General features: G+C 49.1%; 1 protein-coding gene across 4 annotated transcripts in view; it reads left to right on the top strand.

Moving 5' to 3' along the window:
• LOC132818445 (nesprin-2-like) overlaps positions 1-24,967 on the top strand; it is a 311,316-nt gene that overhangs the window by 152,639 nt on the left and 133,710 nt on the right. For all 4 annotated transcript variants that reach the window (XM_060829512.1, XM_060829513.1, XM_060829511.1 and 1 more), the window contains 7 exons: positions 1,729-1,869; positions 3,534-3,743; positions 8,062-8,163; positions 9,143-9,262; positions 10,235-10,435; positions 17,172-17,345; positions 18,855-18,986. In XM_060829512.1, coding sequence (XP_060685495.1) covers positions 1,729-1,869; positions 3,534-3,743; positions 8,062-8,163; positions 9,143-9,262; positions 10,235-10,435; positions 17,172-17,345; positions 18,855-18,986 — 1,080 coding nt within the window. The remainder of the gene's footprint in view (positions 1-1,728; positions 1,870-3,533; positions 3,744-8,061; positions 8,164-9,142; positions 9,263-10,234; positions 10,436-17,171; positions 17,346-18,854; positions 18,987-24,967) is intronic.

Here is a 24,967-nt window from a genome sequence, read left to right as displayed (position 1 = left end):
GTGCATGGCAACTTTACTCTGTATCTAACCCTGTGCTGTCCCTGTCCTGGGAGTGTTTGATGGAGACTGAGTAGAGGGAGCTTTACTCAGTATCTAACCTTGTGCTTTTTCTGTCCTGGGAGGATTTGATGGGGGACTGTGTAGAGAGAGCTTTACTCTGTATCTAACCCCGTGCTGTCCCTGTCCTGGGAGTGTTTGATGGGGACAGTGTAGAGGGAGCTTTACTCTGTATCTAACCCCGTGCTGCCCCTGTCCCTGGGAGTGTTTGGTGGGGGACAGTGTAGAGGGAGCTTTACTCTGTATCTAACCCCGTGCTGCCCCTGTCCCTGGGAGTGTTTGATGGGGGACAGTGTAGAGGGAGCTTTACTCTGTATCTAACCCCGTGCTGCCCCTGTCCCTGGGAGTGTTTGATAGGGGACAGTGTAGAGGGAGCTTTACTCTGTATCTAACCCCGTGCTGTCCCTGTCCTGGGAGTGTTTAATGGGGACAGTGTAGAGGGAGCTTTACTCAGAATCTAACCTTGTGCTTTTTCTGTCCTGGGAGGATTTGATGGGGGACAGTGTAGAGAGAGCTTTACTCTGTATCTAACCCCGTGCTGTCCCTGTCCTGGGAGTGTTTGATGGGGACAGTGTAGAGGGAGCTTTACTCTGTATCTAACCCCGTGCTGCCCCTGTCCCTGGGAGTGTTTGATGGGGGACAGTGTAGAGGGAGCTTTACTCTGTATCTAACCCCGTGCTGCCCCTGTCCCTGGGAGTGTTTGATGGGGGACAGTGTAGAGGGAGCTTTACTCTGTATCTCACCCCGTGCTGCCCCTGTCCCTGGGAGTGTTTGATGGGGGACAGTGTAGAGGGAGCTTTACTCTGTATCTAACCCTGTGCTGTCCCAGTCCCTGGGAGTGTTTGATGGGGGACAGTGCATGGCAACTTTACTCTGTATCTAACCCTGTGCTGTCCCTGTCCTGGGAGTGTTTGATGGGGACTGAGTAGAGGGAGCTTTACTCAGTATCTAACCTTGTGCTTTTTCTGTCCTGGGAGGATTTGATGGGGGACTGTGTAGAGAGAGCTTTACTCTGTATCTAACCCCGTGCTGTCCCTGTCCTGGGAGTGTTTGATGGGGACAGTGTAGAGGGAGCTTTACTCTGTATCTAACCCCGTGCTGCCCCTGTCCCTGGGAGTGTTTGGTGGGGGACAGTGTAGAGGGAGCTTTACTCTGTATCTAACCCCGTGCTGCCCCTGTCCCTGGGAGTGTTTGATGGGGGACAGTGTAGAGGGAGCTTTACTCTGTATCTAACCCCGTGCTGCCCCTGTCCCTGGGAGTGTTTGATGGGGGACAGTGTAGAGGGAGCTTTACTCTGTATCTAACCCCGTGCTGCCCCTGTCCCTGGGAGTGTTTGATGGGGGACAGTGTAGAGGGAGCTTTACTCTGTATCTAACCCCGTGCTGTCCCTGTCCTGGGAGTGTTTGATGGAGACTGTGTAGAGGGAGCTTTACTCAGTATCTAACCCTGTGCTGTTTCTGTCCTGGGAGGATTTGATGGGGGACAGTGTAGAGGGAGCTTTACTCTGTATCTAACCTCATACTGTCCCTGAGCTGGCAGTGTTTGATGGGGACCATGTTGAGGGAACTTTACAACGCAGTTAGATACAGACGAACAATTTGTCCTGTAATGCGTGCATTGTGAGCACTGAGCCTTTTTAATGGGTCCTTTCCTATCTTTTACATTGCTCAGGGTGAGTGTGTAACATTGGAGAGGCGTTTGCAGGATACCACGCTCTGGATCAGCCAGTGGTTAGATGCTGCTGAGGAAAGAATTTACTCCTCCAGCCCGATACCTTTTGAAGAAGCAGAACAACAGCTGGATTATCACCAGGTACTGGCCCGGGCCTCGTGAAGTTCATTGTAACACCGGAATCTAATCCGAAAGTTTGAGGACATTTTTAGAATAACGGATACCTGGATTGCAAACTGCAAACTTACCAAGAGCTGTATATGTATATATTATATGTATGTATGCAAAAACAGATTCCTGGTGTCACAACATACCTGGGTAGAGGGTGTTGACAATTGGGCTCCATGACTTGTCACACAGTGTATAAATGTATAAAATGAGACCATTCAAAATATCCAATTTACCGACTGACTGTTACTCAACGCAGGACCAATCCTCACCAGCTTTCTTCAGTAACTCTAAAATAACTTTTTATTGTAATGCTCAGCTTTAACAAGAGCAGGAAGAGGTGTTCTAGTTTATCCAGCTTAATCCCCACCCCTTCAAAACCCCAAAGACACGCCGTTTAACACACGCACTGAATAGAGGAAGAATAAAGACAGGGTTAACAAAGTTCCAGAGATAAAGCCCAGGCCACAAAGTGAAAAGGCCACTTTCTCTCAGTCCTTTCGATTTTTGTAACTGTGAAGTACTGTTCTCTCGACTTTGACAGTCACCCTTCGATTCAGTGGTTAGTCAGGAGCAATTGGATCTATTCATTTGTGAATTCTATCTTTTAAGCTTTCTTGGTTTTTGTCTTTTTCCCCAAACTGTCTGTCTTCTCATGGTACCTTCTAAAGTACCAATCAAAGGGCTGATGTCAGGTGATGCGTGACAGTGTGGCACTCCCACAGCGCTGACCCTCCGACAGTGCGGCGCTCCCCCAGCGCTGACCCTCTGACAGTGTGGCACTCCCACAGCGCTGACCCTCCGACAGTGCGGCGCCCCCCCAGCGCTGACCCTCTGACAGTGCGGCGCCCCCCCAGCGCTGACCCTCTGACAGTGTGGCACTCCCACAGCACTGACCCTCTGACAGTGCGGCGCCCCCCCCAGCGCTGACCCTCTGACAGTGTGGCACTCCCACAGCACTGACCCTCTGACAGTGCGGCGCCCCCCCCAGCGCTGACCCTCTGACAGTGTGGCACTCCCACAGCACTGACCCTCTGACAGTGCGGCGCCCCCCCCAGCGCTGACCCTCTGACAGTGTGGCACTCCCACAGCACTGACCCTCCGACAGTGTGGCACTCCCACAGCACTGACCCTCTGACAGTGCGGCGCCCCCCCAGCACTGACCCTCTGACAGTGCAGCGCTCCCCCAGCGCTGACCCTCTGACAGTGCGGCGCTCTCTCTATCCTGCAGTTTAAATATCAGTACAGATTATGTGATGTTGATGGTCTAAGGTTTGAACTCCTGACTCTCTGCCTCAGGAGTAAGGCTGCTACAACATCAAACAGTGTCTGAGAGCCACATGAACTGGGCACCATTGACAGGGGAATCCAGCTGGCTCTTGTTTGTGATGTGATTTATTATCACATGTACCTAGGTACAGTGAAAGGTTCTGTTTCTTGTACAGTACAGGCAGTTCATACCATACAAAATGTGTAGAACAGAGCGAGGGATATACTGTCATGGCGGGAGAGCGAGATTTAAGAGTCCGTTGAGAAGTCGAGTAACAGTGGAGATGAAGCTGTTCTTGACTGTGAATGGTGACTGTATTCAGTCCTGAAGCTGAGAGGGTTTATCTGTCGCTGATTGTGTGTTCCAGCTGCTGGCTGCTACCCTGGAGAGAGTTCACCATGAGCTGAGTGAGCAGTGCTCTGTACTGGAGCAGCCACACCAAGCTGGGGAACAGATTACTGCCCCAGCCCTGCACTGTCTGACCACTTTACAGAGAAGGCTGAAGCTGTTGCAGGCTGCACACTCCACAGTGAGCCAATCACTGACCGACAGGGTGAGACACATCACGCTGTATCAGGTAAGGCTCAGTCTGCAGTACCCTCATCCCTTTCCCTTGTGATCTGCTTGCTTCAGTCCTGACAGAGCCCTGTACTTTGGTCTTTTTCCCCTTTTAGTCAGCCATTCCCCACTAACCAATCCAATATCTCTTACTGTTTTTAAAAGTTCATGAGTTATTTTAAGTAATAGCAGATGATGATTAAGGCACTGTGAGGGAGCTGAATTAACATCAGTAGACATACAGGCAGTAACACAGGGCTCTGGAGGGAGAGAGGTTACTGAGTGACAGTGTGAGAAGAGCTGGATTAACATCGAACATAGAAACGTATAGCACAGAACAGGCCCTTCGGCCCACGATGTTGTGCCGCGATTTAATCCCAATGTCAAATATAGTAACTTAACCTAAGCACCCCTCAACTCACTGCTATCCATGTGCATGTCCAGCAGTTGCTTAAATGTCCGCAATGACTCTGCTTCCACCACCACCGCTGGTAACGCATTCCATGTATTCACAGCTCTCTGCGTAAGAACCTACCTCTGATGTCCCCTCTATACCTTCCTCGTAATATCTTCAAACAATCGTACCAGTCGATCCTGCCCTGGAGAAAAGTCTCTGGCTATTGACTCTATCTATTCCTCTCATTGCCTTGTATACCTTGATCAGGTCTCCTCTCTTCCTCCTCGTCCCCCGAGAGAAAAGTCCGAGCTTATTCAACCTTTCTTCATAAGGCAAGCCCTCCAGTCCAGGCAGCATCCTGGTAAACCTTCTTTGCACCCTCTCCAAAGCCTCTGTATCTTTCCTATAGTAGGGCGACCAGAACTGGACACAATATTCCAAGTGTGGTCTCACCAGGGACTTGTAGAGCTGCAGCAAAACCTCACGGCTCTTAAACTCGATCCCCCTGTTAATGAAAACCAAAACACCATGTGCTTTCTTAACAACCCTATCCACTTGGGTGGCAACCTTGAGAGATCTATGTACTTGCACACCCAGATCCCTCTGTTCCCCCACACTGCCAAGAATCCTGTCTTTAATCCTATATTCAGCATTCGAGTTTGACCTTCCAAAATGCATCACTTCGCATTTATCCAGGTTGAACTCCACCTGCCATTTCTCAGCCCAGCTCTGCATCCTGTCTATGTCGCACTGCAGCCTGCAGTAGCCCTCTATACTATCGACGACATCTCCAACCTTTGTGTCATCGCAAATTTACTAACCCACCCCTCAACCTCCTCATCCAAGTCATTTATAAAAACTACAAAGAGCAGAGGCCCAAGAACAGAGACCTGAAGGACCCCACTCAACACTGACCTCCAGGCAGAATACTTTCCATCTACAACCACTCTGCCTTCTGTCAGCCAGCCAATTCTGAATCGAGACAGTCAAATCTCCCTGTATCCCATACCCCCTGACTTTATGAATGAGCCTACCATGGGGAACCCGATCAAATGCCTTGCTGAAGTCCATATACACCACATTCACTGCTCGACCTTCATTGACCTGTCTCGTCACCTCCTCAAAGAACTTAATAAGATTTGTGAGGCATGACCTGCCCCTCACAAAGCCATGCTGACTGCCTTTAATCACACTATGCTTTGCCAAATAGTCATAAATCCTATCCCTCAGAATTCTTTCCAAAACCTTGCTGACCACAGCTGTAAGACCGATTGGTCTGTAATTGCCAGGGATTTCCCTATTACCCTTCTTGAAAAGAGGAACAACATTTGCCTCCCTCCAATCCTCTGATACAACTCTCGTGGAGAGCGAGGAGGCAAAGATCTTTGCCAGTGGCTTAGCAACCTCCTTTCTTGCTTCCCAGAGCGGCCTAGGATAAATCTGGTCTGGCCCTGGAGACTTATCAATCTTAATGTTTTCCAAAGTTTCTAGCACATCAACTTCATCAATCTTGATCTTGTCAAGACTGTATCCCAGTTCTTCTAAGTTTTCATTTACAAGTTCCCTTTCCTTGGTGAAAACCGAAGCAAAAAACCCATTCAGGGCTTCCCCTATTTGCTCAGACTCCACGCACAAGTTCCTTACGCTACCCCTGACCAGCCCTACCTTCTCCCTGATCATTCTCTTATTCCTCACATATGAGTAAAATGCCTTTGGGTTCTCCCTAATCCTTCCTGCCAAGCCTTTTTCGTGGCCCCTCCTGGCTCTCCTCAGTACATTTCTGAGCTCCTTTCTAGCAAGCCTGTAATCCTCTAAAGCTGAGCTAGGTCCTTGCTACCTCCACCTCACGTAAGCTGCCTTCTTCCTTTTGATGAGAAGTTCCTCATCAGTAACATCAGTAGGGATACAGTCAGTAACACAGGGCGCTGGGGGGAGAGGGGTTACTGAGGGACAGTGTGAGGGAGCTGGATTAACATCAGTAGGGATACAGTTAGTAACACAGGGCGCTGGGGGGGAGAGGGGTTACTGAGTGACAGTGTGAGGGAGCTGGATTAACATCAGTAAGGATACAGTTAGTAACACAGGGCGCTGGGGGGAGAGGGGTTACTGAGTGACAGTGTGAGGGAGCTGGATTAACATCAGTAGGGATACAGTCAGTAACACATGGCGCTGGGGGGGAGAGGGGTTACTGAGGGACAGTGTGAGGGAGCTGGATTAACATCAGTAGGGATACAGTCAGTAACACAGGGCACTGGGGGGAGAGGTGTTACTGAGGGACAGTGTGAGGGAGCTGGATTAACATCAGTAGGGATACAGTCAGTAACACAGGGCGCTGGGGGGAGAGGGGTTACTGAGTGACAGTGTGAGGGAGCTGGATTAACATCAGTAGGGATACAGTCAGTAACACAGGGCACTGGGGGGGAGAGGGGTTACTGAGGGACAGTGTGAGGGAGCTGGATTAACATCAGTAGGGATACAGTCAGTAACACAGGGCGCTGGGGGGAGAGGGGTTACTGAGGGACAGTGTGAGGGAGCTGGATTAACATCAGTAGAGATACAGTCAGTAACACAGGGCGCTGGGGGGAGAGGGGTTACTGAGTGACAGTGTGAGGGAGCTGGATTAACATCAGTAGAGATACAGTCAGTAACACAGGGCGCTGGGGGGAGAGGGGTTACTGAGTGACAGTGTGAAGGAGCTGGATTAACATCAGTAGGGATACAGTCAGTAACACAGGGCACTGGGGGGAGAGGGGTTACTGAGGGACAGTGTGAAGGAGCTGGATTAACATCAGTAGAGATACAGTCAGTAACACAGGGCACTGGGGGGAGAGGGGTTACTGAGGGACAGTGTGAAGGAGCTGGATTAACATCAGTAGGGATACAGTCAGTAACACAGGGCACTGGGGGGAGAGGGGTTACTGAGGGACAGTGTGAAGGAGCTGGATTAACATCAGTAGAGATACAGTCAGTAACACAGGGCACTGGGGGGAGAGGGGTTACTGAGGGACAGTGTGAAGGAGCTGGATTAACATCAGTAGAGATACAGTCAGTAACACAGGGCACTGGGGGGAGAGGGGTTACTGAGGGACAGTGTGAAGGAGCTGGATTAACATCAGTAGAGAGTAACACGGCACTAGGGAGGGAGAGAAGGGTAACTGAGTGACACTGCGAGGAAGTGTTATGGAACATTCCAGATCCCCTCAAAATATTTTTAAAAAGTAGCCTGGACCTGAAGTTTTCTTATTTTAAAGGCAAATGTGAGGTGTTGTGTTCCAGATACGATGTGACTGGTCAAACTGCTCAATGTTAAGCAAAAGACAACGTATTTAAACAAAAGAAAGAGGAATTTAGAATAATCTAACTATTGGAAAACCTAACTGAATGATAGATACAGTGCTGATTACTAATTAACTGTTCCAATTGAGTAACATCCCACAAACACACCCCTGTGCAAAAAGGCAAATTCCAACGCAGATTCTCACATACTGTTCTCCAATTCAGAAGGAAGCAAGATCGAAAGGGATTTCAGAGAACGTAGCAGCTAGCAATCATTCATTGAAGCCCCCAAACTTTCTGAGACCCAAACTGCTTCTGGCTGCTACAGCTCAAAGAAAACACTAGAAAGCCTGATCTGTGTGAACTGGCCATTCCCCTTCACATTGTTACAACTGTTTTCAACAAAGACCTAAAGGCCTCCTGAGTTATTTACTTAAGCCGTTACATTCGTCAGTTCGGCACCCTTACCTTTACAACCTCTCGTCAAAAAACACCCAGGACAAAATAACTTTAAAATGACAGCATGGCGACAGGGAGCGGGATTAGCATTTGGGAATTTTGTATCATCAGTCTGGCGGGCTGGGCAGGAAGTATATTAAGACTGGGATTAGGCAGAGTTTGATGGAATGGTTTGCCTGACCTATGGCTTGTATTAACTGTGCAGGAGAGGCTGAGGCAGTTCGAGGCTGTCTTGCTGGAGAGAAGGATGGATGTTCGGAACAGATTGGCGGAATCTGCAGCTCAGAGCGCTAGTGATCGACTTCAGGTAACACGCCCAACAATGACTTACCAACAACATCTTCAATATGACACTCTGAAAACTGTGGAAGACATTTTGCAGAATAATCCAGACCCGTGTGATTATTTTTAAATTTTTTAAAATAAAATGGCCGAAGATTGCATAAGCTGCTATACAAATGCAAATCTATCTCTGTGTGAACAGAAACACATTTCAACTAAATATTGGGAATGGCATAATCATTCACTTTAACACAAACTCTGTGTCCGAGCCACTGACTCCATCCCTCTGTCCGTCCAGAGAGACGGATCTCCAGTTGCTGTCCTTGACCACTTATCCAAACACCACTTTCCACCTCAGTAATCCTACCTCCGCTCCTGCAGCAGCCGTCCTGAGACTGAGAGCCTCATTTGTGCCTTTATTAAACTCTGGACATGAATGGCAACCTCACTTGCATTCTCCATAAATCTAACCTCAGTGCCTGGAATCAATCAGAAGCCAGTTCTGTGACTGTCCCGCTGTGCACACTGACCCACGCTGGTTCCATCGCCTTACTCCACATTCTCTCCATAATCTCCTCAAACACCCCGATATTTCTGTGCTCCACCAGTTCTGCCGTCCTGAGCAACCTTGCTTTTAATCACTTCACCGGCGGCTGTGACATGGGCCCTCAGCTCTGCAACTGCTTCTCAAACCTTTCTATCCCGGTTCCTTCTTTAGGACCGTTCTGAAAGCCATTGTGTGCAGGTGCTGATGGGTGTGTGTGCACCCCTGTCCCTAATTTAGTTCAGGCTACAAATTCAGTTCCAGTAAGATTTGTAAGTGAGTTATCCTGGTGAGGGGTGAGGTGTTTGTATTATTGTGGTTGAGGGTGTGGTGCTGGAAAAGCACAGCAGGTCAGGCAGTATCTGAGGAGCAGGAGAATCGATGTTTCAGGCATAAGCCCTTCATCAGGAATTCATCAGTGTCTGTTGGTCTGATTCTCTGCTTGGTGCTATCATTGCAGGTGATTGAGAAGGCGGAGGGTGATCTGGAGCCCATTGATGCTGAGTTACTGGCTGTGATTACAGAGGGACAACAATATGACCTGGAGACCACAGCGACTGAGGATCTCTGCAAGCTGGAGGTACGAACAGTTCCTCAAGCTCTATCTTCACCCACTCAACACCTGCTTCCGCCCCCGGAACGTTGCCCAACACTGTCCCTCGTCCTGTGCCATTTCCATTAGCTTAGGATCTAATGAGATTAATGCTTGGCCAGACATTGGGTTAACTGACAGCTATCCACAAGTTGGATTAGGTTCAAAAAGACTTTCAGAGATGTACAAGGGTTTTATTGTAAATCTGTAATTTACCATGAATGCCAGTTTCCACCTTCTGCACCCTCTCCTTACCCAGACGTTACCTCCCACTGAGGATGAACCTAGTTCTCAATCAATTGCGGAGCTTTCTAATTGACCGTTACAGGGACACATTTCTAACATTGACACTGACGAAGTCTCGGTTTAACATCTCACCCAGAAGCTGACCTCCCTGACAGAGCAGCTCTCCTTCAGCCCTACATTGGGTGGTGAGCCAAGACCAAGGGGCTCATGTCTCTGAAAGGGCCCTTGAGCCCACAATTATCCTGACTCAATTATCCTGAGTTGGCAGTGCCATCCACCAAGTCACAGCTAATGCTGGCGACCCCCACTGACCCCTCCCTCAGTATCTCCTCTGATTTGAAAATGCTCACCGTTGTGTTCAAGTCCCTCCATAGAGTCACCTCTCCATATCTCTATACTCTCCTCCAGCCCAGAAACCTGATATCTGACCTCTTCAGCATCCCAGTCTTAAACCTCCCCACTGTTGATGGTCATATTTTCAGCTACCGAAAGGCTCTGAGTTGTACAATTCCCTCTCCACCTTGCTGCTTTCCTTCCAGTTGCCTTGCCCAGCCTCTGGTGCTAATTTCCCCTCTTGTAGCTCAGTGTCACACTGTCTGATCATTGTTTCTACAACCTGCCTCCTGATGTCATTCCATGTGGGGAGAGGGCTTTATAAATGTAGCCTGTGTTTGTTCCTGGGGGAACTGACTCTAACGTTACCTGGTTTACAAGGACATTCTCAATGGGATTCGAGTGAGCCTGAGGGAGGAGTGGAGACAGGCCCAGCACACCACACTGGTGACGAGTCAGTACGAGAGGCTGCTGCAGGCTCTCCTGGGCCTGGTCAACAGCAGACAGGAGAAGCTTTCCCAGGGGACAAGACTGCTCGCCAAAAACATTGGTGATTTACGGAGCCAGCTACAGAGCCATAAGGTACTTGCTCTCTCTCACTCCTGTCCTTTCTCAGTGTGCTGCTGCTATTCACTGGTTACAGACATGGCTAACTCGTACTGGGTGGGGCTGCTCTGTGGTTGGCAGCAGACTAGCTGCTGAGCCAGGGGAATTAGAAACATCTACCGCCCCATTCTGGTAACATAGTGACTACATAGGGGTCAGTTTCAAAGTGGGGGCGGTATTCTGAAAACGTTCCCAAGGGATTGTTGAAGCCAGAATGTAAAGTGCACAAGGAGAGGGGATGGTGCTGGACCTTGTGTTAGGGAATGAAGCCAAGGAGTGGTAGATGTGACAGTGGGGGAGCATTTCTGTGATAGTGACCATAGTTCAATAAGATATCAACTAACTACAGAGGAACCTCGATTATCCGAAGGACATGGGTGGGGAGTATTTCATTCAGATTATTGGGTGCCGGACAACATAGTTAGCCAAGCAGCGGGACCCTGCGATCATGTTCGATAAACCAAAATTCGGTTAATTGAATGACAGATAATCGACGTTCCTCTGCATCGATCAGGAGAAAGGTGGCCTGGAAATAAAGGACCTGAATAAGGGGAAGGCCCATCTTAATAAGACAGGATCTGGCTAAAGTGGACTGGGAACAGTTGCTCTGTATCCGAGGAAGTGGGAGACATTCAGAGGGGGACGAGTGAGAGTGCAGGGCCAACATGTTCCAATAAAGGGGACGGTTGGCACCGACAAGACCAGAGAACTCGGGATGTCAAAGGAAGTACGGGCTAGGATAAGTGGGAAAAGGTAAGTTTATCGCAGAAACCAAAGATTCAAAACAATGGAAACCCTAGAGGAACACGGAGAGTACGGAGAGACTGTGGAAACAAGAAATTAGGAGGGTCAAAAGTGGACATGACAAAACTCCAATGGGTAACATCGAGGATGATTCAAAGACATTTATTAAGTATTTTAGGGGCAAGAGAACAACTGGAGAGAGAGTATGCCCCATGAGGGACCCAGTGGCAATCTGTATGTGGAGCTGGAAGAGTGAAGTTCTAACTGGAGCGGAGGTATGAAATGAGGACTTTGCATCTGTCTTCACAGTGGAGAAGGACAGTGTAAGTGTAGAAATCAGGGAGAGGGACTGTCATATACTTGACTGAATTAATAAAGGGGAGGTATTAGAGGGTTTAGCAGGTTTTGAAGTAGGTACGTCCCAAGGTCGTTGTGAGAGGAAAAGGAGGAGATTGCAGAGGTTCTGATATTAGTTTTCAAATCCTCTCTGGATACACAGGACTGGAGGACAGCTAATGTTACTCAAGAGAGGTTGCAGGGATAAACCAGCAAACTGCAGACCTGTGAATCTAACACTTATGGTAGGGAAATTATTGTTAAAGAATAATATTGAGGGTCAGAATTAATTTCCACTTGGACAGGCAAGGATTAATCAAGGAAACTCTGCATGGCTTTGCAATGACAACATTATGTCCAATAAATCAAGTATGTGATTGGGTGTGTAGATGAGGGTAGTGCAGTTGATGTAGTCTCCATGGACTTCAGTAAGGTTTTTGGCAAGGTCTCACATGGCAGGCTGGAAGCTAAGAATCTATGGGATCCAGGGCATTTAGTCAAATTGCGTCAAAAATTGGCTTAGTGGCAGGAGGCAGAGAATGCTGGTTGAGGGGTAAAGGGGCAGGAAGCAGAGAATGCTGGTTGAGGGGTAAAGGGTCAGGAAGCAGAGAATGCTGGTTGAAGGGTGTATTTCTGACTGGAAGCCTGTGTCAAATTGTTTACTGCTGGATTCTTTGCTGTTTGTTGTGTACATTTAATGATCTGAACAGAAATGCAGAAGGTATGTTCAGTCAGTTTGGAGATGACATGAAAATTGGAATGGTAAATAGTGAGGAGGAAAGCCTTAGATTACAGGACTATATCGACAGGGTATGAGGAGCTGTTTATTGTGCTGAGTTGGGTCGCAGCTGGAGTATTGTGTGCCATGCTGGTCCCACACTGTAGGAAGAATGTGATTGCATTGGAGAGGGTGCAGACCGAACTCATCTCCCAATACCTCGACACGGTCCTGTCCCCTTTAGTCCAAAAACTCCCCACCTACGTTCGGGACACCACCCACGCCCTCCACCTCCTCCAGGATTTTCGCTTCCCCGGTCCCCAACGCCTTATTTTCACTATGGACATCCAATCCCTGTACACCTCCATCCCCCATCACGAAGGACTCAAAACCCTCCGCTTCTTCCTTTCCCGCCGCACCAACCAGTACCCTTCCACTGACACCCTCCTTCGACTGACTGAACTGGTCCTCACCCTGAATAACTTCTCTTTCCAATCCTCCCACTTCCTCCAAACTAAAGGAGTTGCCATGGGCACCCGCATGGGCCCCAGCTATGCCTGCCTCTTCGTAGGATATGTGGAACAGTCCATCTTCCGCAACTACACTGGCACCACCCCCCACCTTTTCCTCCGCTACATCGATGACTGTATCGGCGCTGCCTCGTGCTCCCACGAGGAGGTTGAACAGTTCGTCAACTTTACCAACACCTTCCATCCCGACCTCAAATTCACCTGGACCATCTCAGACTCCTCCCTCCCCTTCCTAGACCTTTCCATTTCTATCTCGGGCGACCGACTCAACACAGACATTTACTATAAACCGACTGATTCCCACAGCTACCTGGACTACACCACCTCCCACCCTGCCCCCTGCAAAAACTCCATCCCATATTCCCAATTCCTTCGTCTCCGCCGCATCTGCTCCCAGGAGGACCAGTTCCAACACCGCACAGCCCAGATGGCCTCCTTCTTCAAGGACCGCAGATTCCCCCCAGACGTGATCGACGATGCCCTCCACCGCATCTCCTCCACTTCCCGCTCCTCCGCCCTTGAGCCCCGCTCCTCCAACCGCCACCAAGACAGAACCCCACTGGTTCTCACCTACCACCCCACCAACCTCCGCATACAACGTATCATCCGCCGCCATTTCCGCCACCTCCAAACGGACCCCACCACCAAGGATATATTTCCCTCCCCTCCCCTATCAGCGTTCCGCAAGGACCACTCCCTTCGTGACTCCCTCGTCAGATCCACACCCCCCACCAACCCAACCTCCACCCCCGGCACCTTCCCCTGCAACCGCAGGAAATGTAAAACTTGCGCCCACACCTCCACACTCACTTCCCTCCAAGGCCCCAAGGGATCCTTCCATATCCGCCACAAGTTCACCTGCACCTCCACACACATCATCTATTGCATCCGCTGCACCCGATGTGGCCTCCTCTATATTGGTGAGACAGGCCGCTTACTTGCGGAACGCTTCAGAGAACACCTCTGGGCCGCCCGAACCAACCAACCCAATCACCCCGTGGCTCAACACTTTAACTCTCCCTCCCACTCCACCGAGGACATGCAGGTCCTTGGACTCCTCCACCGGCAGAACATAACAACACGACGGCTGGAGGAGGAGCGCCTCATCTTCCGCCTGGGAACCCTCCAACCACAAGGTATGAATTCAGATTTCTCCAGTTTCCTCATTTCCCCTCCCCCCACCTTGTCTCAGTCGGTTCCCTCAACTCAGCACCGCCCTCCTAACCTGCAATCCTCTTCCTGACCTCTCCGCCCCCACCCCACTCCGGCCTATCACCCTCACCTTGACCTCCTTCCACCTACCACATCTCCATCGCCCCACCCCCTAGTCCCTCCTCCCTACCTTTTATCTTAGCCTGCTTGGCTCTCTCTCTCTTATTCCTGATGAAGGGCTTATGCTCGAAACGTCGAATTCTCTATTCCTGAGATGCTGCCTAACCTGCTGTGCTTTGACCAGCAACACATTTGCAGCTGTGATCTCCAGCATCTGCAGACCTCATTTTTTACTTGCAGAGGAGATACACCAGGGTGTTCCCTGGACAGGAGCTCTGGAGCCTTGAGTCTGGGTTCTTAGAGCAGAGAAAGCTGAAGAGAGATCTGATTGAAGTGTACAAAGCCCAGAGGGACGCAGACAGGGTAGATAGGAAGTAACCTTTCTCCTTAGTAAGGTTTTAAAATAAAGAACAGGAGGTTTGGAAGGAATTTAAGGAAAACCTTTTTCACCCAGAGGGCCGTGGGTACCCAGAACTCTCAGCTTGAAAGGGTGGTAGAGGCAAGAATCCTCGACATGTAAGAAGTATTTCGATGACCATTTTAAAACACCATAAACAGACAAGGCTATGGGCAAATGCTGGAGGTAGAATTAGAGTAGATGGAACAAAAAGTGAAATTGCCTGGAGAAACTCAGCAAGTCTGGCAGCATCTGTGGAGAGAGAAGCAGAGTTGACAGTTTGAGTCCAGTGTCCCTTATTCAGAACTGAACCTGAAACATTGACCCCACTTTCCCTCCACAAAGGCCGCCAGACCTGCTGAGTTTTTTCTAACAATTTCTGTTTTGGTTTCTGATTTCCAGTATCCACAGTTCTTTGTTTTTTTTAATGTTTAGAATAGATATATATTTGATGGCTGACATGGACACAATGGGCTGAAGGGCCTCTTTGCATGCTGTAGGAGCTCTATGATTCTATGACCCATGGCTCATTAGCCCCTCTCCCTCCACTTAGCTGTTGAGCACGGAGGGTAATTTCTGCAGACCACCACACCACCCAGACCAATTCAAGTCCAGTCTGATCTACGCAGTTGTCATGGAAACCAATCTTTTATTCCAACCAAGCTTTGAAGGATTTTGTCTGTCTTTATGTGTGAGACACATGTATGTGTCTCTGAGCCAGGAGACCCAGGTTCACAATTCCCCTGTTCCAGAGTTTGTAGTAATATCTCTGAACAAGTTGTTTAGAAAATATGAATATGTGAGACGTGTACATTTTGAGAACTTGTATATACATGTGCGGCTGTGTATGTATGGGAACATGTGTGAATATGTAAATAAGAATCTGTGAGAGAGCATATATGTATGAGAGTGTTTGTGAGAGTGTTTGCCTGTGTCTATGCCAACAGGAAATAAATCATAATGCCAGCACAGAAACTCCAGAATGGAGCTGGTTCTAATCCTGGATGTTTACAAGGTGTTGGTACTGGCTCTTGGCTTGCACCAATGTGAAAGAAACAGAGGAAGGCTGCTTCTACTCAGGCTGGGATTTGGATATTTGGCAGGGTGAACAGAGAGATCAACTGAGGGCAGCTCGATAGCTTTCAATCCTGACGATCGCTGACATTATAATCCTGGAACTTTCTGATTTAACAGCACTCTATTCTGGCAGCCATACCCGAGGGTTTTTGAGATCTGCTAGAGAATGCCATAGAGTACAGAACATCTGCAATCTATAACTCTGTATTTTTTATTCTAGCAAGGACTTCATTCAAAATATCAAACACTCGCCCCCACGGTACATGGCTTGGATTGCTCAATGGTTTGACCCTTTCCCTGCCAGATGGAATTGAGACGTCTCCATGGTTTATCAGAGCTAGTCAATTGGAGTTTTCACCATCTCTCATTAGATAATGCCTAGGGCACTGTTCAAAATGAGTCTATCACCTCCTACTGACATCATTGGGCAGTGACAGCTGATAAACCAGTGGCTGGGATAGCAGTGATTGCGCTGTATCTGGACCCAGAGTCAACCTCTCGATTCACTGTCCAAACATTTTTCATGGGAAATAGGAACAGGAGGAGGCCATTTGAACCATCACTCCTACGTCACCATTCAATATGATTGCCAGCCCCTTCAGGAGAGGGAGGGGGACCCCATACCCCAGTGAGAGCCAGCCCCTTCAGGAGAGGGAGGGGGACCCCGTACCCCAGTGAGGGTCAGCCCCTTCAGGAGAGGGAGGGAGACCCCGTACCCCAGTGAGGGTCAGCCCCTTCAGGAGAGGGAGGGGGACCCCATACCCCAGTGAGAGCCAGCCCCTTCAGGAGAGGGAGGGGGACCCCGTACCCCAGTGAGGGTCAACCCCTTCAGGAGAGGGAGGGGGACCCCGTATCCCAGTGAGAGTCAGCCCCTTCAGGAGAGGGAGGGGGACCCGGTACCCCAGTGAGAGTTAGCCCATTCAGGAAAGGGAGGGGGACCCCGTACCCCAGTGAGAGTCAGCCCCTTCGGGAGAGGGAGGGAGACCCCGTAGCCCAGTGAGAGTCAGCCCCTTCAGAAGAGGGAGGGGGACCCTGTACCCCAGTGAGGGTCAACCCCTTCAGGAGAGGGAGGGAGACCCCGTATCCCAGTGAGAGTTAGCCCCTTCAGGAGAGGGAGGGGGACCCCGTACCCCAGTGAGGGTCAGCCCCTTCAGGAGAGGGAGGGGGACCCCGTACCCCAGTGAGAGTCAGCCCCTTCAGGAGAGGGAGGGGGACCCCATACCCCAGTGAGAGTCAGCCCCTTCAGGGGAGGGAGGGAGACCCCGTACCCCAGTGAGGGTCAGCCCCTTCAGGAGAGGGAGGGGGACCCCGTACCCCAGTGAGGATCAGCCCCTTCAGGAGAGGGAGGGGGACCCCGTATCCCAGTGAGAGTCAGCCCCTTCAGGAGAGGGAGGGGGACCCCGTACCCCAGTGAGAGTTAGCCCCTTCAGGAGAGGGGGTCAGAAAATGAATACACATTGTTCCCATGCTTTACCTTAGCTATCATTGGGTAAATAGTAAGTGTTGAGGCCAGTCGATTGCAGTACAGATCCTGTCAGTGGATTCACAGAGTGAAGCCAAGTATGTTGTGTTGTTGCTCAGTGCTGGCCTGTTTAATTCCAGTGACAATGGGATTGATTTGTTTCTCTGTTGGTCCAGCTGTTCTTCTCTAGGTTAGCGAATCATCTGGTTTTGGTGAAGCAGTTTTCTCAGAGTGTTCCAGAATTTATTGTTACTTGTAACCGGGACGTGTGGTTGGAGCTGGTTGAGGGGGTGTCGGCTCTGCAAGCCCGGGCTCTGGCTCATGGAATCCAAATGGAAACTACTGTCCAGGTAGGAACGGGGGTGGGGGCGGGGAGGGGAGGGGAGGGGAGATAGCATCTCCTTCACTCAGGCTGAGCCATACACACCATTCCCAGGACGGTGACCAATGGGAACTACCTTTCTCAAGTTTGATCTTTGGAATCTAGAGATTTGGGAAATAATCCCAAGTGAGCATGTCCATCACTGTACCAATGGAGTGCTACACTGCCAGAGGTGCCATCTTTCAGATGACACATTAAACTAAGGCCTCATTTGGTTTCTCAGGTAGTTGCAACAGGACCTCGTTTGTGAGAGAGAATTAGCTTGACCAATATTATTAATATAACCAAAATAACGGAGTGCCACCCCCCATTGGTGTCCTGTTATTGTTTGTGGGAGCTTGCTGTGTGTAAATTGGCCACCATGTTTCCTATGTTATAATCTCAGTTGATGTTATTATTGGACAGGTCAGATCCCAGACTGAAATTTGGTTTGATCTGGTGTCGTATTGTTTAATGAGGTAGTCTCTCACTAAAACACATGTACGTAAAGCTGTATCTGTGGTTTTAATAATCAACAGAACTTTATTATGGGAAAGAAAGGAAGCTAAAATAGAACAAAACAAACTATTTATACACAACACAAATTGAAAGGTTTAGAAATTCATAGTCAAATGCAATATTCTATCTATCTATCCCAAAAACATCCTTTACAAGATTCAAACCCCAGAGAGAATTCTGTTCTCTATCATGTCTACAGGTTTGACCTAACACTTGACAGTTTGATACCCTCTTTATGTATTCGCACAACTGAGCTTAGACTTTCTCAGCTCCAAATATCCTTCAGGATTCTAACTAAACACTCTTTGTCTGAAACTTTCGAACGAGAAACCTATTGCACTGAGGTCATCTATTTTCTAATCATTCTGAATGATCTCGTTTCTTTAGCAGGAACTGTTTCATACAAGCTTACTTTAACTAGGACTTGGAAAATTGTAACCAAAATATTCCCAAGTTGGGGGTGTTATTCTTAAACTACATAAAACCAATTCCTGATCCTTCTAAACTGCAGGCAGTGTAATGCCCTTCAACATTTACTCCATCCACTTGTTAAATTTTTCCAATGCAAACAAACTGTAAAAACTCTCTCTCATACTGACTTCAAAAACTGCATGCTTCCAGAAACACTGACAAGTTTATTGTAAATCTGATACACAGACCTAAACCCACATGCCACAAATCCAAACTGTAAGATTTATTTTAATATCATTTGTATAAATCACATGCTTTATATCAGACCTACAATTGTGATTATACCTCACAAATTGCCTTCAGTGGCTCTGAAATCCTTGAAATGATCCTGAGGTCGTGAAGCTTTCAATTCTTTCCTTTCGCTGTTTGTGAAGTTGGAGATTGGAGAAGACTTCCCGCTCAGTGAGAATTGCTCTGTGTTTATTGCTCTGTTAACTGATTCCAGATGAAGAATTTCGGATGGAATTTTCTCCTTTTAATTGGCTCCTTTTCTCTTTGATGATTGAAGGCCTGGGCAGAATTTGAGGTGGACCACTCCTCCCTGATCAAGGAGCTGGAGCTGTTGAAGTCTTCAGTCCCAATTGTTGGACTGGTGGAAGAGACAGAGGAGAGATTGTCCGAACGTGTCAGCACCTTACAGGTGAGACTTGTCCAGGTAGAGCCCGGTGCGATGTTGCCGACAGAGTGCACTGCAATGTGGGAGGTACTAGATTTTACAGTTGGTGTGACGGTGCTGTAACATGCCCCAGATTGCCCATGAATCTGTGATGTTTGAAACCTCCCGTCAGTGTCACAGGAGGAGAAGAGTGCAGCATCTTCTGTACTGAGAGCTGTGCTGCAGGACACTGCCTGAAGGTGGCCATGTTGAGCAGAGAGTGAGGGGAAGGGACGAGTTTGGGAGATGTTTGCTAAATAGAGGTCTCTAATCCCCCAACATTGTCCTGGAGGGAAACAGCAACATCCCAGACAGCAAGGACCTGGGTGGAATAATCACATGGAGCATTAAAATAAGTATCCTCCCTAAAGAGGTGTTTGGATATCTAATTAGGTATACAACTGCTGAAGTGGGCAGTGGGGGAGGGGGTGGGAATCTGTTTGTCTGAAGTTAATAATCATCCAAATGAGTAGTGACCTTGGCCCTGATTGGCATTTATTAAATTCACTCACGGGGCTGGGTATTGCTGGCTGTGTTCAGTTCAGGTCTCCATCCTGTCGGAAAGATATTGTGAAACTTGAAAGGGTTCAGAAAAGATTTACAAGGATGTTGCCAGGGTTGGAGGATTTGAGCTACAGGGAGAGGCTGAACAGGCTGGGGCTGTTTTCCCTGGAGCGTCGGAGGCTGAGGGATGACCTTATAGAGGTTTACAAATTATATGGGGCATGGATAGGGTAAATAGACAAAGTCTTTTCCCTGGGGTCAGGGAGTCCAGAACTAGAAGGAAAAGGTTTAAGGCAGGAGGGAAAAAATATAAAAGAGACCTAAGGGGCAACTTTTTCACGCAGAGGGTGGTACGTGTAGGAATGAGCTGCCAGAGGAAGTGGTGGAGGCTGGTACAATTACAGCATTTAAAAGGTATCAGGATGGGTATATGAATAGGAAGGGTTTATTATCATAGAACATAGAACAATACAGCGCAGAACAGGCCCTTCGGTCCTCGATTTTGCGCTGACCTGTGAACTAATCTAAGCCCATCCCCTACACTATCCATCATCATCCATGACTTATCCAAGGATTGTTTAAATCTCCTAATGTGGCTGAGTTGACTACCTTAGCATTCCACACCCTTACCACTCTTTGAGTAAAGAACCTGCCTCTGACATCTGTCTTAAATCTATCACTCCTCAATTTATAGTTATGTCCCCTCATACACGCTGACGTCATCATCCGAGGAAAAAGACTTTCACTGTCTACTCTATCTAATCCTCTGATCATCTTGTATGTCTCTATCAAATCCCCTCTGAGCCGCCTTCTTTCCAATGGGAACAGGTTCAAGTCTCTCAGCCTTTCCTCATAAGATCTTTGCTCCAGACCAGGCAACATCCTGAACAAAGAAAGTTTACAGCCCAGGAACAGGCCCTTCGGCCCTCCAAGCCTGAGCTGATCCAAATCCACTGTCTCAACCTGTCGGTCAATTCCTAAGCATCTGTATCCCTCTGCTCCCCACCTACTCATACATCTGTCCAGACGCACCTTAAATGAATCTCCCGTGCCTGCCTCTGCTGGCAATGTGTTCCAAACGCCCACCACCCTCTGTGTGAAGGACTTGCCGCGTGTATCCCCCTTAGACATTCCACCTTTCACTTTAAATGTGTGACCTCTGGTTATTGAATCCTTCACCCTGGGAAAAAGCTTGTCTCTACCCACCCTGTCTATATCCTTCATCATTTTGTAAAACTCAATCAGGTCCCCCCTTAATCTCCTTTTTTCTAGAGAAAACAATCCTAACCTACTCAACCTCTCTTCATAGCTAGCACCTTCCGTACCAGGCAACATCCTCGTAAACCTTCTCTGCACCCTCTCCAAAGCGTCCACATCCTTTTGGTAATGTAGCGATCAGAACTGTACATGATATTCTAAATGCGGCCGAACCAATGTCTTGTACAATTTTAACATGACCTGCCAGCTCTTATACTCAATACCCCGTCCAATGAAGGCAAGCATACTATATGCTTTCTTGACCACTCTATCCACCTGTGCAGCAACCTTCAGGGTACAATGGACCTGCACTCCCAGATCTCTCTGCTCATCAACTTTTCCCAAGGCTCTTCCATTCACTGTATAATTCGCTCTAGAATTAGACTTGCCTAAATACATCACCTCACATTTGTCTGGATTGAACTTTATCTGCCACTTCTTTGCCCAACTCTCCAGTCTGTCTATATCCTCCTGTATTCTCTGACAGTCCCTTATGCTTTCTGCTACTCCACCAATCTTTGTGTCATCTGCAAACTTGCTGATCATACCAACAGTGCCCTCTTCCAGATCTTTTATGTATATCACAAACAACAGTGGCCCCAGCACTGACGCCTGTGGGACACCACTGGGCACCTTTCTCCATTTCGAGAAACTCCCTTCAACTACTACTCTCTGTCTCCTGTAGCTCAACTAATTCTTTACCCACCTAGCTAGAACACCCTGTGACTTCACTTTCTCCATTAGTCTACAGTGGGGAACCTTATCAAACACCTTACTAAAGTCCATGTATATGACATCAACAGCCCTTCCCTCATCTATCAACTTGGTCACTTCCTCAAAGAACTCTATTAAGTTGGTAAGGCACAATCTCCCCCGCACAAAACCATGTTGCCCATCACTGATAAGCTCATTCTTTTCCAAATATAAATAGATCCTATCCCTCAGTACCTTCTCCAGCAACTTTCCCACCAGCGACATCAGGCTCACTGGTCTGTAGTTACCCAGAATATCCCTACTACCCATCTTGTACAGGGGGACAGCAAGAGCAACCCTCCAGGCCCACCCCGTGCTGGCCTACTACCCACCCTCAACCACTTCATTTCCAACTGCCGGCGGGACATTAACCACCTCAATCTGTCTACCCCCCTCCCCCACTCCAACCTCTCACCCTCACAATGCGCCGCCCTCCAATCCCTCTGCTCCAATCCCAACCTCACCATCAAACCAGCAGATAAAGGGGGTGCAGTGGAAGTCTGGCACACTGACCTCTACACCACCGAAGCCACACGCCAACTCAAAGACACCTCCTCCTATCGCCCCCTCGACCATGACCCCACCCCCCATTCACCAAACCATCATTTCCCAGACTATACAGAACCTCATCACCTCAGGAGATCTCCCACCCACAGCTTCCAATCTCATAGTCCGGGAACCCCGCACTGCCTGGTTCTACCTCCTTCCCAAGATCCACAAGTCTGACCACCCTGGCTGACCCATTGTCTCAGCCTGCCCCACTGAACTCATCTCTACCTACCTCGACACTGTCCTATCCCCCCAGTCCAGGAGCTCCCCACATATGTTCGAGACACCACCCACGCCCTCCACCTCCTCCAAGACTTCCGTTTCCCCGGCCCCCAATGCCTCATCTACACCATGGATATCCAATCCCTCTACACCTCCATCCGCCATGACCAGAGCCTCCAAGCCCTCTGTTTCTTCCTCTCCCAACATCCCCAACAGTACCCTTCCACCGACACTCTCATTCGTTTGGCCGAACTGGTCCTCACCCTCAACAATTTCTCCTTCGAATCATCCCACTTCCTCCAGACCAAAGAGGTAGCCATGAGCACACGTATGGGCCCCAGCTATGCCTATCTCTTTGTGGGCTACGTAGAACAGTTGATCTTCCGTAGTTACACCGGCACCACTCCCCACCTCTTCCTCCGCTACATTGATGACTGCATTGACGCCACCTCGTGCTCCCGTGAGGAGGTTGAGCAATTCATCAACTTCACCAACACATTCCACCCTGACCTTAAATTTACCTGGACCGTCTCTGACACCTCCCTCCCCTTCCTGGACCTCTCCATCTCCATTAATGACGACCGACTTGACACTGACATTTTTTACAAACCCACCGACTCCCACAGCTACCTGGATTACCCCTCTTCCCACCCTACCTCCTGCAAAAATGCCATCCCGTATTCCCAATTCCTCCGCCTCCTCCGTATCTGCTCCCAGGAGGACCAGTTCCACCACAGAACACACCAGTTGGCCTCCTTCTTTAGAGATCGCAATTTCCCTTCCCACGTGGTTAAAGATGCCCTCCAACGCATCTCGTCCACATCCCCCCCCCGTCCGCCCTCAAACTCCACCCCTCCAGCCGTAACAAGGACAGAACGCCCCTGGTGCTCACCTTCCACCCTACCAACCTTCGCATAAACCAAATCATTCGACGACATTTCCACCACCTCCAAACAGACCCCACCACCAGGGATATATTTCCCTTCCCACCCTTTCCGCCTTCCGCAAAGACCATTCCCTCCGTTTCTACCTGGTCAGGTCCACGCCCCCCTACAACCCACCCTCCCATCCTGGCACCTTCTCCTGCCACCGCAGGAATTGCAAAACCTGCGCCCACACCTCCTCCCTCACCTCTATCCAAGGCCTTAAAGTTTTACCTGCACATCCACTAACATCATTTATTGTATCCGTTGCTCCCGATGCGGTCTCCTCTACATTGGGGAGACTGGGTGCCTTCTCGCAGAGTGCTTTAGGGAACATCTCCGGGACACCCGCACCAACCACCCACACCTGTGGCCCAACATTTCAACTCTCCCTCCCACTCTGCCGAGGACATGGAGGTCCTGGTCCTTCTTCACCGCCGCTCCCTCACCACCCTACACCTGCAGGAAGAACGCCTCATCTTCCACCTCAGGACCCTCCAACTTTAGGGCATCAATGTGGACTTCACCAGTTTCCTCATTTCCCTTCCCCCACCTCCACCTTCCAGCTCAGCACTGTCCTCATGACCTGTCCTACCTGCCAATCTTCCTTTCCACCTATTCACTCCACCCTCCCCTGTGACCTATCACCTTCAACCCCATCTCCATCCACCCATTGTACTCTTTGCTACCTTCTCCCACCCTCCTCCCTGACCTATCACCTCCATCCCCTCCCCCCCCTCACCTATTGTACTCTATGCTATTTTCTCCCCACCCCCACCCTCCTCTCATTTATCTCTCCACCCTGCAAGCACTCTGCCTTTATTCCCGATGAAGGGCTTTTTGCCTGAAACATCGATTTTCCTGCTCCTCGGATGCTGCCTGACCTGCTGTGCTTTTCCAGCAACACTCTAATCTAGACTCCGGCACCTCACCTGTGTTTAAGGATGCCACAAAAATATCTGTCAGGGCCCCAACTATTTCCTCTCTCGCCTCCCTCAGCAACCTGGGATAGATCCCATCTGGCCCTGGGGATACGTCCACCTTAATATCCTTTAGCCCAACACATCACCTCACCTTATGTCAAACTGCTAGCTCTAATCTCAACATGCATCATGTCCCTCTCCTCAATAAACGCTGATGCAAAGTAATCTTTGAGAATCTCACCCATTCTCTCAGGTTCGGCACACAGCCTTCCTTCTTTATCTTTTAGTGGGCCAATCCTTTCTCTAGTTACCCGCTTGCTTCTTATATAAGAATAAAAGGCCTTGGGATTCTCCTTAATTTTGCTCACTAAAGCTATCTCATTACCCCTTTTCGCCCACTTGATTCCTTGTTTAAGACTTGTCCTACTCTCCCGATATTCCCCCAGGGCCCGTTCTGTTCTTAGCTGTGTAGACCTTATGTACGCTTCCCTTTTCCTCTTGGCTAGTTGTACAATTTCCCCTGTCATCCACGGTTCACAAATCTTGCCTTTCCTATCCCTTATTTTCAAAGGGACATGCCTATCCTGCACTGCCGTTAACCTGTCTGTGAAAGCCTCCCCTATATTAAATGTGGACTTCCCTTCAAATTGCTGCTCCTGATTCACTTTTCCCAGCTCCTGCTAATTTTGATATAATTGGCCTTGGCCCAGTTTAGTACTCTTCCCTGAGGACCACTCTCTTCTTTAACTATGAGTATTCTAAAACTTACAGAATTGTGGTCATGTTCCCAAAGAAATCCCCCACTGCGACTTCTACCACCTGTCCTGGTTCGTTC

Source organism: Hemiscyllium ocellatum, chromosome 8 (genome assembly GCF_020745735.1).
Source record: "Hemiscyllium ocellatum isolate sHemOce1 chromosome 8, sHemOce1.pat.X.cur, whole genome shotgun sequence".
Lineage (NCBI taxonomy): Eukaryota > Metazoa > Chordata > Chondrichthyes > Orectolobiformes > Hemiscylliidae > Hemiscyllium > Hemiscyllium ocellatum.
Note: the sequence above shows the minus strand (reverse complement) of the source record. Positions and strands in the feature narration are given on the sequence as shown.